This window comes from Rhinoraja longicauda, chromosome 37 (assembly GCF_053455715.1).
Source record: "Rhinoraja longicauda isolate Sanriku21f chromosome 37, sRhiLon1.1, whole genome shotgun sequence".
NCBI classification, from domain to species: Eukaryota; Metazoa; Chordata; class Chondrichthyes; order Rajiformes; family Arhynchobatidae; genus Rhinoraja; species Rhinoraja longicauda.
In genome coordinates, this window is record NC_135989.1 from 6,929,276 (window position 1) to 6,946,704 (window position 17,429).

The window sequence follows — 17,429 nt, forward strand, 5'->3', positions numbered from 1 at the left end:
TATTGAAAGTGAACCACGAGGAAGTGTGAGGTCCGAAACGACATCTGCTCAAACTCACTCTGACCACTTCCTTATGTAGCTCTGGTCTCTACACTCTTCAAGACCAGAGCGTACTGCTGTAACGTGGAGTTAATGGAGGATTATGAAAATCTCCCTGTGTTTCAGGTCGGAGGGGACAATGGTGATGGATATCAGCCGGAAAGAATGAAGCCAGGTGCTATCACTGAACTCCTGTTTATCGTGCTTTCCCGGTTACATGAATGAGCTGGAATTAGTTGCACTTTCTTTTTAATTAACCAGAGAAGTCGACAATATGGAAGCCGAAATGCAGGGCGAGGGGTGGGCAAATGTTGAGGAGAAGGGGGAGATAAGAATTGTTGTTTGTCCTTCTCTTTGTGTACGGGAGCGATTGATATTTGGGCTTCTTGTGTGCAACTTGCAATACCTCCACGACCTGCTCATGTCTATGTCCAGCCTGCTTTTGGTAAGTTTAAAATTCCGGTGTTGCCTACTGCACTCGGCTCCTCTGGCTGTTGCCAAATCTAATCAGAGGAAGGTAGACACAAAATGCTGGAGGAACTCAGCGGGACAGGCAGCATCTCTGGAGAGAAGGAATGGGTGACGTTTTGGGCCGAGACCCTCCTTCAGACTCGACCCGAAACGTCACCCATTCCTTCTTTCCAGAGATGCTGCCTGACCCGCTGAGATATTCCAGCATTTTGTGTCATTCTTCGATTTAAACCAGTTCATTCCTACACAGCCAAGATTCAATGGCGGTGTAGACATGATGGGTCGAATGGCCTAATTTTACCCCGAGACCTTGTGAGCTCGGTGTTGTGCCGAGTGACAATAAAGTGTTGTTATGTTATGTTATGTTATGTTATGTTGTAGGACTTCGTCGCCAACGACAAGATTCCGCTCGAAGAAATGTCTCACCGTGGATCGTCTACACTCTTCTCGGCCTCTGCATCCTGCTGTCCTGCCTGGCACTTGGTATTGCGTTTATACTGAGTGAGTTTAAACATTGAAATGTTGTTCAGTAATGTCAATCTTAAAATAGAACCTGAAACCGCTGAACACATTCAGTTAGTCAAGCACCATCTGTGCACAGAGAAACAGCAAATGTTTCACGTCTGAGATAGTTCGTTAGAACTGAGATAGAAAACAAGTTTGCAACGAAGGCGATGGAGCACAATGGGTGAAATAAATAGAATTTCCGGGTTGTGTTGAAATAACGTCGCCATTAAATGTACACAAATTCATTTGTGCACTCTTGCTAAATCTGTGACATCTGTTTTTTTCTTCTTAGTCTCACTTTGTATTCCCAGTGTGTGTAGCTTTAAAAAAAATAATGTTTCCTTCGCTAATTGAGGAACATACATGAATCCGCAAGCATTCATTTGAGAGTAATATTAATTCAGTCTTCATGAGTAACGCTAGCCGTGATAAACGTGGAAGGTATCTGTAGGCGGTAATGCAATGTCAATGCAAATCTGGGCCACAGGTCTTTTTCACTCCAAGTTGCTCATTATACTTTCAATTCCAGATTCCGCATCTTGCGACCTTAAAAAAAAAACACGCCAAAGCGACAATCTCAGTATTTGAAGAGCCAGTACACGAAGTTGGAGCAGCTAAGTTTGGAGAAGTGAAAATCCTGGAAGGGTTATAAGATATTCCGGGCCTCTGCCCCTGTTTATTAGTGCCACCGGTGATGTGCTTTAGTAGCGTGTGAGGAACCGGCTGGGTCAAAATATCCCAGGAATAATCTTATTGAAACATATAAGATTATTAAGGGGTTGGACACGTTAGAGGCAAGAAACATGTTCCCAATGTTGGGGAATCCAGAATAAGGGCCACAGTTTAAGAATAAGGGTAGGCCATTTAGAACAGAGATGAGGAAAATCTTTTTCAGTCAGAGAGTTGTAAATCTGTGGAATTCTCTGCCTCAGAAGGCAGTGGAGGCCAGTTCCCTGAATGCATTCAAGAGAGAGCTCGATAGAGCTCTTAAGGATAGCGGAGTCAGGGGCAATGGGGAGAAGGCAGGAACGGGGTACTGATTGAGAATGATCAGCCATGATCACATTGAATGGCGGTGCTGGCATGAAGGGCCGAATGGCCTACTCCTGCACTTATTGTCTATTGTCTATTGAATGGCAGGAGGTTGCATAAGTCAAGAATAAGGAAGGCGACGTGAGATTATCCCAAAATGTTATCACAGAACCGTGTGGCACAGGGTGTGAGTTAATGGCCTCGCCAGTTTAGTCAAGGGCAGTTCATACAGTTACTAAGAAGCAGCTTTCCCTTCCCTCTACCTGTTGACATTGTGTTCGGCTTGATTTAGTTCACGTGTCATATTATCTGGTTTGATTGGATAGCATGCAAGCAACAGTTTCCCACTGTATTTCGGTACACATGACAAACATAAACTTAACCCTATATCTAATCAGTAATTATGCTGCGTGCAAAACTCCGCATCTTCCTTCCGCCTGTCCGGAGTGTCCCCTTGTTTAGCAGAGACACCATAACTGGATGTGGAGCAAGCATTTGCATCTGCACTACCTCTGATCCCCAATTCTTATCTGTCCATCAACGATTACCACTTGCATCATCCCCAGGCAACTTCATGCCGTTGGGCAAAACACAAAGTGCTGGAGTAACTCAGCACGTCAGGCAGCATTTGTGGAAGGAATAGCGAGGAAACGTGTCGGGTCGGGGCCTTTCTTCGGCCTTCATGTAATTGGAGGTTCCTTCATGTTGCGCCACCTGTCGGTTCCTTCACTGAAGGGCAGTCTCCTCTCTCTGGGATGACCCATAATGGTGATGCAATAGCTGCTGGGTATTTCCTCCTCATCTGATATCCAGCACCGGTACCCAGAGCCACGGACTGTTCTAATGTGCTTGGACGATCTCCAGAGTTTAGAGCACATCTTCAAAGCTCCAGAGAGTGGGGCATAAACGACGACAACGAATCTCAAGCCCATGCGGACTTTCACAACAGCTGACTGAGAATGTCTATTCGCGAATCAGTCCACGTTTCTCTAATTGTTCAGACATTCCTTTCTCGGTGATAGATCCGAATATCTTCCCAACCATCAAAGTTTTTCCAACTTGTTTGCTGAAATTCTGTTTTCCCTTCCTTGTCTGATCTCACCCTCCCCCATCGGAAACGGTACCATCCGACTGTTCATATCTTCTTGATGTCTCTACAAACCGCATAATGATTTTTTTAATAGAGTATTGTAGCGCGTCGATAAAGGCCCGAAATAAAGGCAAGGAGCCAGGTATTTCGGGAACGTTATATTTTATTGAACCTCGGTTATCAGACGGGTCTAGTCTGCCGGAATGGCTTCGGGCCCAAACCTTATCCTTATATACCTGGTCCCGGACCGCCTCCCTGGACTGGTCCATTCCCGTGCCGAGGGGTCGGTAGAAGTATGGCCCGACCCTTGGGAGCCGCCACAGTACCCCCCCCCCCCCCCCCCCCCCAGAACCGGTCGGGCGGGGGAGCTGTGGAAGGAGTGACAGCTACGTCCCGGAGGCCTGCGAGATCGCCCCCGGTGGCCATTGCGGGTCGTGCACCTGCAGTCCCACACCAGCAGGCTCCAGCCAGCACCAGCAGGAGGTACTGGTGTTATTACCACCAGCGCTGGGGTGCGGCAGCCCGACAATGCCGCCAGCCGTGCACGTTTCCGGGAAACGCCGGGGCCGGCTGCCAATAGTCCCCGCGGTGGCCGGCCAGATTCACCGCCTCTTCGCCTGGGATCGGCGCTCCGGGGGCCGCTTCCTCGTGGATACCGGGGTGGAGCTGAGCGTCCTGCCCCCTTCGCCGCTGGACATTCGTTCTGGGAAACGGGGGCCCATCCTCACCGCGGCAACAGAAGGCCAGGGGGCGCCAACCCCCGTCCGTGAGTTGCTCCAGTACGGCACCAGCCGCCAACTCTGAGGCGTCCACCGTAAGGGCTGTTGGGGCATCCTCCCGTGGGTGAACCAGCAGCACAGCCCGAGCCAGGGCCTCCTTCGCGCCGTCAAAGGCTGTTACCGCCTCGTCGGTCCAAACGACGGTCTTACACTTGCCCGCCAGCAGCTCATATAGCGGCCGCATGATGTGGGCCGCGGATGGCAGGAACCGGTGATAAAAGGCCACCATGCCGACGAACTCCTGCAGGCCACGCACCGAGGACGGACGGGGAAACCGGCGGATGGCGTCTACTTTGTCCGGCAGGCGAACCGCTCCTTGCGAGGACACACGGTGGCCGAGAAAGTCGATTGTGGCCACGCCAAAGCGGCACTTGGCGAGGTTTATAGCCAACCCCTGCTCGCTGAGCCGCTGGAAAAGCTGCCGGAGGTGGGCACAGTGCTCCTGCCACGAGCAACTGGCTACCAACATGTCGTCAAGGTAGACAAATAGGAAATCCAGCCCGCGACACACGCCGTTCATTAACCGCTGAAATGACTGCGCGGCGTTCTTGATGCCGGACGGCATCCGTACGAACTCGTAGAGTCCGAACGGCGTGATGATTGCCGTCTTGGGTACATCCTCCGGGTGGACCGGGATCTGTCAAATGGGCGTTGAAGTCCTGGATGTTGGGCACGAGGTATCGGTCCTCGGCGGTAGCGACGTTCAGCCGCCGATAATCCCCGCAAGGCCTCCAGCCCCCGTTTGCCTTGGGGACCATGTGGAGTGGGGATGCCAATGGGCTGCTGGAAGGGCGGACGATCCCCAAGGACTCCATCGTGCGGAACTCCTGTCGTGCCAGGCGTAGCTTCTCAGGCGGCAGTCGGCGTGCTCGTGCGTGGAGGGGTGGGCCGGTCGTCGTTATATGATGGAACACCCCATGCTTGCGGGTCGACGACCGGAATTGCGGGGCCATAATATCGGGAAACTCCGCCAGAACCTGAGCGAAATGGGAGTCCACGGACCACAGCGGGCGTATAATGGGCTCATTCAGCCGCAGCGCAATGGGCTCCATCGTGGCGGAGTGGACCAAGCGCTGCTGCCTGACGTCCACAAGGAGAGAATGAGCCCGCAGAAAGTCGGCCCCGAGCAACGGCTGGGAGACGTCGGTGATCGTGAACTGCCACGTAATATGACTGGCGCCGAAAACGATGTGGACCGTGCGGACGCCATACGTCTGAATAATGCTCCCATTTGCCGCGGTGAGGATGGGCCCCCGCTTCCCAGAACGAATGTCCAGCAGCGAAGGGGGCAGGATGCTCAGCTCCGCCCCGGTATCCACGAGGAAGCGGCCCCCGGAGCGCCGATCCCAGGCGAAGAGGCGGTGAATCTGGCCGGCCACCGCGGGGACTATTGGCAGCCGGCCCCGGCGTTTCCCGGAAACGTGCACGGCTGGCAGCATTGTCGGGCTGCCGCACCCCAGCGCTGGTGGTAATAACACCAGTACCTCCTGCTGGTGCTGGCTGGAGCCTGCTGGTGTGGGACTGCAGGTGCACGACCCGCAATGGCCACCGGGGGCGATCTCGCAGGCCTCCGGGACGTAGCTGTCACTCCTTCCACAGCTCCCCCGCCCGACCGGAGAAAATCGGGCGCTTGTCGAGTGACGTTTAGTACACTGACGGCATCACGGCGCGCCGCCCACAGCGCGACCGCGCGCCTGCCGAGGGCCCGGGTGTCTTCAAAGGAGGCGTCTGTGAGCTGCAGGCGAATGTCGGCCGGCAGCAGGTGCAGGTAAGTATACTCGAACATTAGGCACGGTCTGTGCCCGTCGAGTAACGCGACCATCTCCTTCAGGAGGCTAGATGGGCGCCGGTCACCGAGGCCTGGCATGTGGAGGAGCCTTTCGGCCTGCTCCATTCGGGTTAGCCCGTAGGTTTGGAGCAGCAGCTCCTTAAGGGCTTCATACTTATCGTGGGCCGGGGGGTCCTGGAGGAACTCCGTTACCTCTTCGGCCGTGTCCTGGTCAAGGGCTCCCACCAGGTGGAAAAAACGGGTGTTATCCACTGTGATGCCCTGCAGCTGGAACTGGGCCTCCGCTTGGTAAAACCAAACGCGAGCCCGGGTGGTCCAGAAGGTCGGGAGCTTGATTCCTACCGCGTCGACAGCTGGGGCCTGGTCGGCCTGCTAGCCGGACGGGCGGTCGGATTTTGCTTTTGTGCCCATCCTAATGAATGGACCGTCGGGGTCACCAATGTAGCGCGTCGATGAAGGCCCGAAATAAAGGCAAGGAGCCAGGTATTTCGGGAACGTTATATTTTATTGTACCTCGGTTATCAGACGGGTCTAGTCTGCCGGAATGGCTTGGCGCCCAAACCTTGTCCTTATATACCTGGTCCCGGACCGCCTCCCTGGACTGGTCCATTCCCGTGCCGAGGGGTCGGTAGAAGTATGGCCCGATCCTTGGGAGCCGCCACAGTATATTGTTTTTTTGAGCCGTCAGCAAATGTGGCATGCGCTCTCCGCCAAGATAAAAGGGGATATTATGAACCATAAATAATGGATGATTTGGACCAGATTGGCCAAACTTGGGGTTAAGGAAATTCTAACTAAATCTTCCTCTTTCTGCGTTCTCTGCCCCGAATAATGGGCCGTGGGATGCGATGCCGGCGAATTCTGTCCGACATTTGAGCACCAGTGAGGGGGTCCAGTGAGGGGGTCCAGAGAACGTTTACAAGACTGATCCCAGAAATGAGTAGGTTAACCTGTGATGAGCGTTTGTCGGCACTGGTCCTTTAGAAAAATGAGGGGGGACCTCATTGAAACATACTGAATAGTGAAAGGCTTGGATAGAGTGGATGTGGAGAGGATGTTTCCACACATGGGAGAGTCTAGGACCAGAGGTCACAGCCTCAGAATTAAAGGCCGTTCTTTTAGGAAGGAGATGAGGAGAAATTCCTTTAGTCAGAGGGTGGTGAAACTGTGGAATTCTTTGCGATGGAAGGCTGTGTAGCCCAAGTCGGTGGATATTTGTACGGCAGAGATAGATAGACTCTTGATTAGTACAGGTGTCAGATGTTATGGGGGGGAAGGGGTGAGGAGGGAGAGATAGATCAGCCATTATTGAATGGCGGAGTAGACTTGATGGGTCGAATGGCCAAAATTCTGCTCCCTTCACTCATGATCTCATGACCAAATCGGTGTTTCCATTCCAGTGATACAGATGAGTGAAATGAAGAGGCGAGATGCTGATTTTCCAATGGAACTGTCCCAATGGAAGAGTAATGGTGAGTGTGATGACCCAACCTGATGGATCTCTGTAATTGAGTTACTGAGTCATTGATTATAGAGCAGGAAAACAAATTCTTCGTTCCAACACCTTCATTTCCGATCAATTTGTCTAACCGAGCCACTCCCACTTGTCAGTGTCTGATCCATATCCCTCCAAAACGTTCCTGTCCACATACTGTCTAAATGTATCTAATATTCGATATTGAAATCGACTCTATCACTTTTTTTGGCGGCTCGTTCCATTTGTGCACCACCCTCTTACTAAAAATGTTACGCCTCAGATCATAGCGTCGTAGAGTCTTAAAGTGATACAGCATGGAAACATGTCCTTCGGCACAACCTGCCCACACCGGCCAACACTTCCCAGCTACACCAATCCCACCCACCTGCGTTTGCCCCATAGCCCTCCAAATCATGTCCTATCCATGTACCTGTCTAACTCTTTCTTAAGCGTCGGGAAAGTCCCGACTTCAACTACCTCCTCCTTGTAAAACGTTTCCTCTGGCCTTAAACTCGTCCATGGTATCCATGCTCTTTATGAATATATAGGTCCCTACAGTCATTTCCCAGACTCGTAGACTACAGACCAGGATATCATGAGAAAAGCTTGGAATAAACCACACTGCCCGCTGAGCACACATCAGATCAATTTAGTTTCAATCCTCCTCGTCCAATATACGCCTTCCTCTGACACCGCAGCCCCCTGTTCCCTATACCGACTTACCCAGGTCCTGCTTGAATGCACAATTAAACCTGGCTCCAATATTCCAAACACGGACGAGCTGAGCTGAGCTTAGCTTAGCCTTAGCTTAGCTCTTAGCTTAGCTCTTACCTTAGCTCTTAGCTTAGCTCTTACCTTAGCTCTTAGCTTAGCTCTTAGCTTAGCTCTTACCGTAGCTCTTAGCTTAGCTCTTACTTTAGCTCAGCTTAGCTCTTAGCTTAGCTCTTAGCTTAGCTCTTACCTTAGCTCTTAGCTTAGCTCTTAGCTTAGCTCTTACCTTAGCTCTTAGCTTAGCTCTTAGCTTAGCTCTTAGCGTAGCTCTTAGCTTAGCTCTTACCTTAGCTCTTAGCTTAGCTCTTAGCTTAGCCTTACCTTAGCTCTTAGCTTAGCTCTTACCTTAGCTCTTACCTTAGCTCTTAGCTTAGCTCTTACCTTAGCTCTTAGCTTAGCTCTTAGCTTAGCTCTTAGCTTAGCTCTTACCTTAGCTCTTAGCTTAGCTCTTAGCTTAGCTCTAAGCTTACCATAGCATAGCATAGCATATTTTTTTAAATGATCATCAGTCAATATAAGTCATGACTGATAATTGTATGGGTGATCATCTCGAACAGTCTCCAACGTCATTTAACCGTTCTTCAGTCACTGGATTCTGTTTACAGGCTAATGCGAACAAGGCCGTCACAATGTTCCAGATCCTCAAAATGCAGCAGCCAGAGACTGAGTGAATCATGGAAGAAAGAAAAATGGGATCCGCATAAACTAAACTGTTGCCCCTCTCCAGTTACAGGAACCTTTGAGAATGTATCCAGCTCACTCTCCGAACTTCAAGCTGCGATTTTACTGCTGAGGGCGAGTAAGTATGGCGATCACGGGAGGGACTGCTCGTCTAGCATTAATCATTCGCAATATGAATGGGTTTAGTTTAGTTTATTGTGACGTACACCAAGGTGCAGTGAAAAGGTTTTGTTGTGTTCTAACCAGTCAGCGGAAAGATAATACATGATTATAATCGAGCCACAAACAGTGTTCAGATACAAGATACAGAGAATAACGTTTAGCGCAAGATAAAATCTAGTAAAGTCCCATTAAAAATAGTCCGAGGGTCTCCAATGAGGTGGGTAGTAGGTCACGGCCACTCTCTAGTTGTTGGCAGGATGGTTCAGTTACATGCTTATAGCTAAGATGAAACTGACCCTGAAGCTAGAGGTGTGCGTTTCCACATTTCTGATGGTGAAGGCAGAGGACGGAGTAACCGGGGTGAGACTGGTCCTTGATTATGATTTTTGATATTTTTTTTTAGACATTAGGTGCAGGCGTAGGCCATTCGGCCCTTCGAGCCAGCACCGCCATTGAATGTGATCATGGCTGACCATTCTCAATCAGTACCCCGTTCCTGCCTTCTCCCCATACCCCCTGGCTCCGCTATCCTTAACAGCTCTATCTAACTCTCTCTTGAAAGCATCCAGAGAATTGACCTCCACTGCCTTCTGAGGCAGAGAATTCCACAGATTTACAACTCTCTGAAGGATCTCTTTGCTCTTATACTCAACTCTTGTAGTGAAGGTCAACATTCAATTGGCTTTCTTCACTGCCTGCTGTACCTGCATGCTTCCTTTCAGTGACTGATGCACTAGGACACCCAGATCTCGTTGTACGTCCCCTTTTCCTAACTTGACACCATTCAGATAATAATCTGCCTTCCTATTCTTACCACCAAAGTGGATAACCTCACACTTATCCACATTAAACTGCATCTGCCATGCATCTGCCTACTCGCACAACCTGTCCAAGTCACCCTGCAAACTCATAGCATCTTTCTCAGTTCACACTGCCACACAGCTTTGTATCATCTGCAAATTTGCTAATGGTACTTTCAATCCCTTCATCCAAGTCATTGATGTATATAGCTGCGGTCCCATCACCGAGCCTTGCGGTACCCCACTAGTCACTGCCTGCCATTCTGAAAGGGACACATTTATCCCCACTCTTTGCTTTCTGTCTGTCAACCAATTTTCTATCCATGTCAGTACCTTACCTCCAATAACATGTGCTCTAATTTTGCCCACCAATCTCCTATGTGGGACCTTGAAGGCTTTCTGAAAGTCGAGGTACACCACATCCACCGGCTCTCCCCTGTCAATTTTCCTAGTTACATCTTCAAAAAATTCCAGTAGATTAGTCAAGCATGATTTCCTCTTCGTAAATCCATGCGGACTCGGAACAATCCTGTTACTGCTATCCAAATGCTCCGCAATTTCGTCTTTTATAATTGACTCCAGCATCTTCCCCACCACTGATGTCAGACTAACTGGTCTATAATTTCCCGTTTTCTCTCTCCCTCCTTTCTTAAAAAGTGGGATAACATTAGCTACCCTCCAATCCACAGGAACAGATCCTGAATCTATAGAACATTGGAAAATGATCACCAATGCGTCCACAATTTCTGGAGCCACCTCCTTAAGTACCATGGGATGCAGACCATCAGGCCCTGGGGATTTATCAGCCTTCAGTCCCATCAGTCTACCCTAAACTTTTTCCTGCCTAATGTGGATTTCCTCCAGTTCCTCCTTCACCCTAGGATCTCTGGTCACTAGAACATCTGGGAGATTGCTTGTATCTTCCTTAGTGGAGACAGATCCAAAGTACCGGTTCAACTCGTCTGCCATTTCCTTGTTCCCCATAATAAATTCCCGTGCTTCTATCTTCAAGGGACCCACATTTGCCTTGACTATTTTTTCCTCTTCACATACCTAAAAAAGCTTTTACTATCCTCCTTCATATTATTGGCTAGTTTACCCTCGTACCTCATCTTTTCTCCCTGTATTGCCTTTTTAGTTATCTTCTGTTGCTCTGGCTTCCCACTCTTCTTTGCCATGTTATACTTCTTCTCCTTTATTTTTATGCTGTCCTTGACTTCCCTTGTCAGCCACGGGTGCCCCTTACTCCCCTTAGAATCTTTCCTCCTCTTTGGGATAAATTGAGGGAGGGAGGGGGAGGAGGGGGGATAAGGGGGTTAGGGGATGGAGTGAGAGGGAGGGGAAGAGGGGAGGGGAAGGGGGAGGGGAAGGGGAGGGGAACGGGGGAGAGAAGGGGGGAGGGGAAGGGGGGAGTGGGAGAGGAGAGGGTGCTGCACCAATGCAGGAGCGGCTTCGGCCCAACTTGGTCTAGTATATAAATATATTCCATGCGCAAAATACGAGTGAGCAGTGAGAATTGTTTGTGAGACCCTGTCGTGGCCCATTGTTTCTGATTTGAGTTTAAATGTCATCACAGGTGCGTCCACTCTCCTCGCCTTTGGCCAATGGAATTGCTTCAATCAACGACTTTATTATTTCTCATCAAATTACGAGACGTGGGATGGAGCTCTAAAAATCTGTGCCGCAATAAAAGCTGAACTCCTGGTCATTAACAGTAAGGAGGAGCGGGTGAGAACCATTTGATGATTACATTCGCCTACATCTGGATAGGAAAGTTTTGAAGGGATATGGGTCAAAACTAGGAATGTCAGCCTAGCCTAGATGGGCGTCCCGGTCGGCATGGATACGTTGGACCCAAGTGCCAGTTTCCGTGCTGTATGATTCAAAGGCTCTTCGACTCGAGCACTTCTGTCTCACCGAGTCGTATCATTCCTTATATCTGTTCATTCTGTGCGACAAATAGCGAGAAGGAATTCGTAGTAGGGAGACCGACGGGTTGCGGAGAGCGGAGAATGTCATCAGTCTACACACAATACCCCCACAATAAAAAATGACAACAGGTATTTAGAAATTTTTGCAAAGTAATTAAAAATAAATAACTGAAATATCACATTTACATAAGTATTCAGACCCTTTGCTATGACACTCAAATTTCAGCTTATGTTCATCCTGTTTCCATTGATTATCCTTGAGATGTTTCTACAAATTGATTGGAGTCCACCAGTGGTAAATTAAATTGATTGGACATGATTGGGAAAGGCACACACCTGTCTATATAAGGTCCCACAGTTGACAGTGCATGTCCGCAGTGCAAAAACCGCAGCTGAGTGGCAACAGGGCCCATCGTATATTTGGCCTGATCACTTTCTGAATGGCGCAGCAAGATTGTGTCACCGATTCTCTGAATGCATTCAAGAGAGAGCTAGATAGAGCTCTTAAGGATAGCGGAGTCCGGGGGTATGGGGATAAGGCAGGAACGGGGTACTGATTGAGAATGATCAGCCATGATCACATTGAATGGCGGTGCTGGCTCGAAGGGCCGAATGGCCTACTCCTGCACCTATTGTCTATTGTCTATAAGAAGACGGCAGAAATGCCCCACCTTACTTATTCCTTCATAGTCAAGTCAAGTCAATTTTATTTGTATAGCACATTTAAAAACAACCCATGTTGACCAAAGTGCTGTACATCAGATCAGGTACTAAGAACGAACACACAATGGCACACAAACATAACAGCACATACATAAACAGTTCACAGCGCCCCCTCAGAGGGCCTCAAATGCTGGGGAGTAGAAATAGGATTTGACCCTCGACTTAAAGGAGTCGATGGAGGGGGCAGATCCGATGGGGAGAGGGATGCTGTTCCACAGTCTCGGAGCTGCAACCGCAAAAGCGCGGTCACCTCTGAGCTTAAGCCTAGACCGCGGGATAGTCAGTAGCCTCAAGTCGGCCGACCTGAGGGACCTGGAGATAGAGTGGTGGGTTAGAAGATTCAGAGCACCTCACCTCCTACCAGAATCGTGGAATAAGAGAGAACTTTGGAGACCAAAGCAGCTACGTGAAGGGTTTGGAGTGGGGGAGCAGGAGGGAACTGGTCACTCTGTGATTCATAACTCCATGATGGAGCATACCTGAGGGATTAGACACCGGTAACGGTCTCTGTTCATTCCATATATTCTCACATTACCGGACATCCAAATCTGCCAATGTACCCGTGTAATACAGGTGGGTCACATTGTTGGTCAAACAAATGTTGCACAAATAAATCTTTGTTTATGCCACGAACACGAAGAAATGTGTTCACGTGAATCACTATTATTTTTCGGGCAGGATTATATCCGGAATAACACAAATGTGCGCAACTGGATAGGCCTCCATGACTCTGCTGTAGAAGGCACCTGGCGCTGGGTGGACGGCACGGATTACGAAACAAATGTCAAGTGAGTGGCGCTTTGCATCCCACTGTGAGGTTCCTACACTCGTGGTCTTTCAGGTCTAGTGTTATCTTTTCTTTTATTTCAGAGAAATGTGCAGTATTTAGAAGGTTGCCCTGTTGTAGTTCATGACCAATTAACAGAATAGCCAGACAACCAAATTCGTTTAACCTCTTTATTCTACTCACCCAGGTGCGAGAGAGCCGAGGCACCGGAGCGTTCAGAAACGCTCAGGCAGCTAGTGTAGCCTCTCTCTCCGAAAGCTTTCATTTACACACATTTGATACCCTAAGTACATGTGCCAGTATTTTTCCATCGCTAGCTTATATGGCAAGTTTACAATGCCCTATAAATCTTTATGTGTCCTTCATGTGCATCGTGACCCACGTGTCCTCTTCTTTCTTGGGAACAAAGGGCAGTCCATATGGCAAGATGTTCTTCTTAACACTTCAAAACGCCGGTTGCTGATATCAGAGGATGCGATCAGCCATACACTGCACTTCCATGCTGATAAACTGGATGCCCCAGGATGCCCCATCAATATAATCGAGCTGGAACTTTTACACTCCTGCCATAAAACCCACATAGCTACATTCCTAATGTTAGCCCTTACAGCCCTGCGCCGTTGAGCCTCAGCTTCCAAGAAATTCCATCCTTTTTGTTCCGGAGAAAAAAATACATGAAGTGTTTTGAGCAACTCAGCAGGCCAGGCACTATCTCTGGAGAACGTGGATAGGCGACGTTTCGGGTCGAGGTCCTACTTCTGACAGAAGAAGAAGAGTTCCCAAAAGACCCAAAGTTTGGACATTAGGAACAGAGTGGAAACGGAAGGTTAGCATGAGGGCAACTCGAGAAATACTGCACAACCCTTGAAGGGCGGCACGGAGGCGCAGCGGTAGAGTTGCTGCCTTACAATACCAGATATCCAGGTTCGATCCTAACTCCGGGTGCTGTCTAGGGAATTTGTACGTTCTCCCCGTGACCTGCGTGCGGCGTGTGTGTTCCCCGCGTTCTCCGGTTCCCTCCCACACTCCCGAACAGTGTTATAGGCTAATTGGCTAGGTAACATTATAAATTGTCCCTCGTTTATGTAGATTGTGTTAATGTGTGTTAAGGTCATCAAAGCTTTTGGCACATTGACCTTCACCAGTCAGATTATTGCGTTTTGAAGTTGGGAGATCATGTTATAAGGTCAGAAGGGATAGGAGCAGAATTAGGCCATTCGTCTCATCAAGTACACACCACCACTACATCATGGCTGATCTATCTCTCCGTAATAACCCCATTCTCCTGTCTTCTCCCCATAACCCTTGACACCGATATTAATCAATAATCTATCTTTTCCTTAAGAATATCCATTGACCTGGGCTTATGTGGCAAATAATTTCACACATTCAACACCTTCTGAATGACGAAATTCCTCATCATCTCCTTCCTAAAGGAATGTCCTTTAATTCTGAGGCTGTGACCTCTAGTCCTAGACTCTCCCGCGAGTGAAATCATCCTCTCCACATCTACTCTACCCAAGCCTTTCACTTTTTGATAAGTTTCAATGAGATCCCTCCTCATCCTTCTAAACTGCAGCGAGTACAGGCCCAGTGCCGTCAAACGAGCATCACGTGTTGCAGTTGCAGTTGGTGTATTGTGTTCAGTTCTGGGCACCATGTTAAGGGAACGATGTTGTCAAGCTGGAGCGTGCACGGAGAACATTTACGATGATGTTGCCAGGACTAGCGGGTCTGAGCTATGGGGAGAGGTTGAGTAGTCTGGGACTCTATTCTTTGGAGCGCAGGAGGATGAGGGTGATTTTATAGAAGTGGGTAAAATGATGAGAGGAATAGATCGGGTAGACGCATAGAGTCTCTTGGGCAGAGTAGGTGAATCGAGCACCAGAGGACATAGGTTTAAGGTGAAGGGGAAATGATTTAATATGAATCTGAGGGATCACTTTTTCACACCAAGACTGATGGATGTAGCGACCAAGCTGCCAGAGGAGGTAGTTGCGACAGGGACTTCCTAATATATATATATTTTTTAAGTTAGACAGGTGCATTTGATAGGACAGGTTTAGAGATATATGGACCAAACGCGGGCAGATGTGACTAGTGTAGCTGGGACATGTTGGTCGGTGAGGGTAAGTTGAGCCGAAGGGCCCGTTTCCACGCAATATCACTCTATGATTCAATGAACACAAATTAGTCGAATGTGGGGAGCGAGAGGCGAGAGGAGACACGCCAGTGTCTTGGAGCGAGATGGCAGCCGCTTCATAACGGAATGGTGGTCCCTGCAGAAACACTCAGGGGTTTCCATCTTTCCGGTAACACTGCCTCCATTAAATGTTCAACCCAGCCGTCAGTGCAGCCTCCGGCAAATGTTGCTATAGAACTGGTCCATTCCTCAATTATCCAACGGCCCATTCATATCTTCTTCTTCCCTCAGGTTTTGGCAGGATGATCAACCCAATGGTAATAAGGAGGAAGACTGCGCAGTGGTCGAGAAAGATGGATCGTGGCACGATTGGCCATGCAGTTCCAGGCACGCCGTCATCTGTGAACAACCAGCGCAGTGACCTTTCCACTGGCGTTACAGAGGGAGCAAAGCTGACAGTGCGCCTGGCTGTAAATGTCCCGCACATGTGTATCAGGTGCGCAACCATTAGCTGAGATTGACCACTTGACTGCTTAGGCCGCGCCCTCCCTCCCTTCCTCTCCCCGCTGCATCCACCTTAAAGCCCACTGCTGAGATTCCGTATTGCTTCATTATCATAACACGGCATTGCAAAAGCCCGCGTGCAGAAATGTGGAGGAAGGAACAGCAGATGCCGACTTACGCCGAAGATAGACACTGAATACTGCAGTGATTCAGCTGGACAGGCAGCATCTCTGGATAGAAGGAATGGGTGACGTTTCGGGTCGAGGCCCTTCTTCAGGCCGAGTATCCGGGGAGAGGGAGACACAGAGATGAGGAAGTGTAAGGTGTGAAACGAGAGATCAAAGGGAACGTTGGTCAAGGAGAATGTAGAATAGATGATTGTTAGCTGAGGGGAAGACGACAACCAAGGCGTACAGTCAGTAAAATGGATTCAAGAGGGAAGTCATGTTGAAATAGACAATGCAGAAGTGTTGGAATAAGGGTCAGGATCCGAAACGTCGCCAATCCATGTCCTTGAAAGATGCTGCAAGCCCCACTGAATTACTGCTGAATTACCTAGTGGACCAGGTGTCAGTGTTCCACTCGCATTTAATGTGGTCACTTCCTTCATCCCGCCGCTTGTCTGTGCAAAGCTCCATTAAATATGTTATTCGGCGTGCAGCAACTTTAACTGGGCTTCCATGAGTGAACAGGCCTAATTTTCTGTCACCGACACGGTAGCAAGTGGAAAACAATGCGCTCACAAAATCTCTAACAGGAACCACACCTCTCACCAATCAGCGCACCTCCAACCCCCCCCCCCCCCTCCGCCCACCCGAAAAACATCTCGGTCCTTACCCCTACAGTCGCAGTAGTCATTCCCTCCCTACCCCCACTGGCCCAGGTGTTCAGCAGACAACTGTGCCTTGGGGACAGTGATGAACGGTCCTCTCACCTGAGGAGACTGAAGATTGTACAAACCGCTGATGAGCGGCTTTCTCTGCGAGCGCGCCTCTGTTGATATTGATGCTCAATAAAGGAGTTTTGCTTGACTGCGTGTGTTGGTCTCGGTGTTCTTCTGCCAAGTAGTCGCAGAGATCAGGAGAGATGCTTGCTGTTATAACATGTTCTAAGTTTCGTGTTCTGACGGGTTGGTGGCTCTTTCTGAGATTTCTAATTCGTGTCTCAGCCGCTGACCCTCCCCAGAGAGAACCAGCGTCGCATCAAACCCCAGGAGGAGAGATCACAACCCCGGGGACTTCAGTAAGACCAAGCGTGGAGCGCTGTGTGTAGGTTTGGTCGCCAAGCCGGCAAAGGGATCAACTGGGCCCTGGGACAATGTGGATCACATTCAGCACATGGACGTCCACTCTGACCCTGGGTGTTGTGATGAGGCAAAGTAAGCGGGACCCGTGCCTAATGGGGTTTGGAGGAATGGGGTTCCCAGTGGGGTTTGGAGGAATGGGGTTGCCAATGGGGTTTGGAGGAATGGGGTTCCCAATGGGGTTTGGAGGAATGAGAGATTACAAAAAGCGACCCGGAAGGGATTGGGGTGAGAGGTGCTTTGCACCGGCGGGGATGTGGAAGTGGGCGGCAACCTCAGGATGTCCGATTGACCACAGGTCCCAGCTGTGGAAACATTCATCTTCTCGGCGTCTGGTGCGTTCCTCGGAAGTCCACGACTGCCTGAAAGCAGTGGCGCAGCTAATGGGGGAGCGACCGCTCTCCTTGGAAACATTTTTGACAAGTGGCGCCTTTTCACCA

General features: G+C 49.5%; 1 protein-coding gene across 1 annotated transcript; it reads left to right on the plus strand.

Annotated features, from left to right (window-relative positions):
- The first annotated feature begins 110 nt into the window (after positions 1-110).
- LOC144610521 (C-type lectin domain family 17, member A-like) lies at positions 111-16,717 on the plus strand. The gene is made up of 7 exons (XM_078429296.1): positions 111-214; positions 892-1,011; positions 7,108-7,179; positions 8,683-8,754; positions 11,175-11,326; positions 12,931-13,040; positions 15,474-16,717. The coding sequence occupies exons 1-7, from the start codon at positions 133-135 to the stop codon at positions 15,601-15,603; spliced, it is 738 nt and encodes a 245-aa protein (XP_078285422.1). The 5' UTR covers positions 111-132; the 3' UTR covers positions 15,604-16,717.
- The last annotated feature ends 712 nt before the right edge of the window (positions 16,718-17,429 follow it).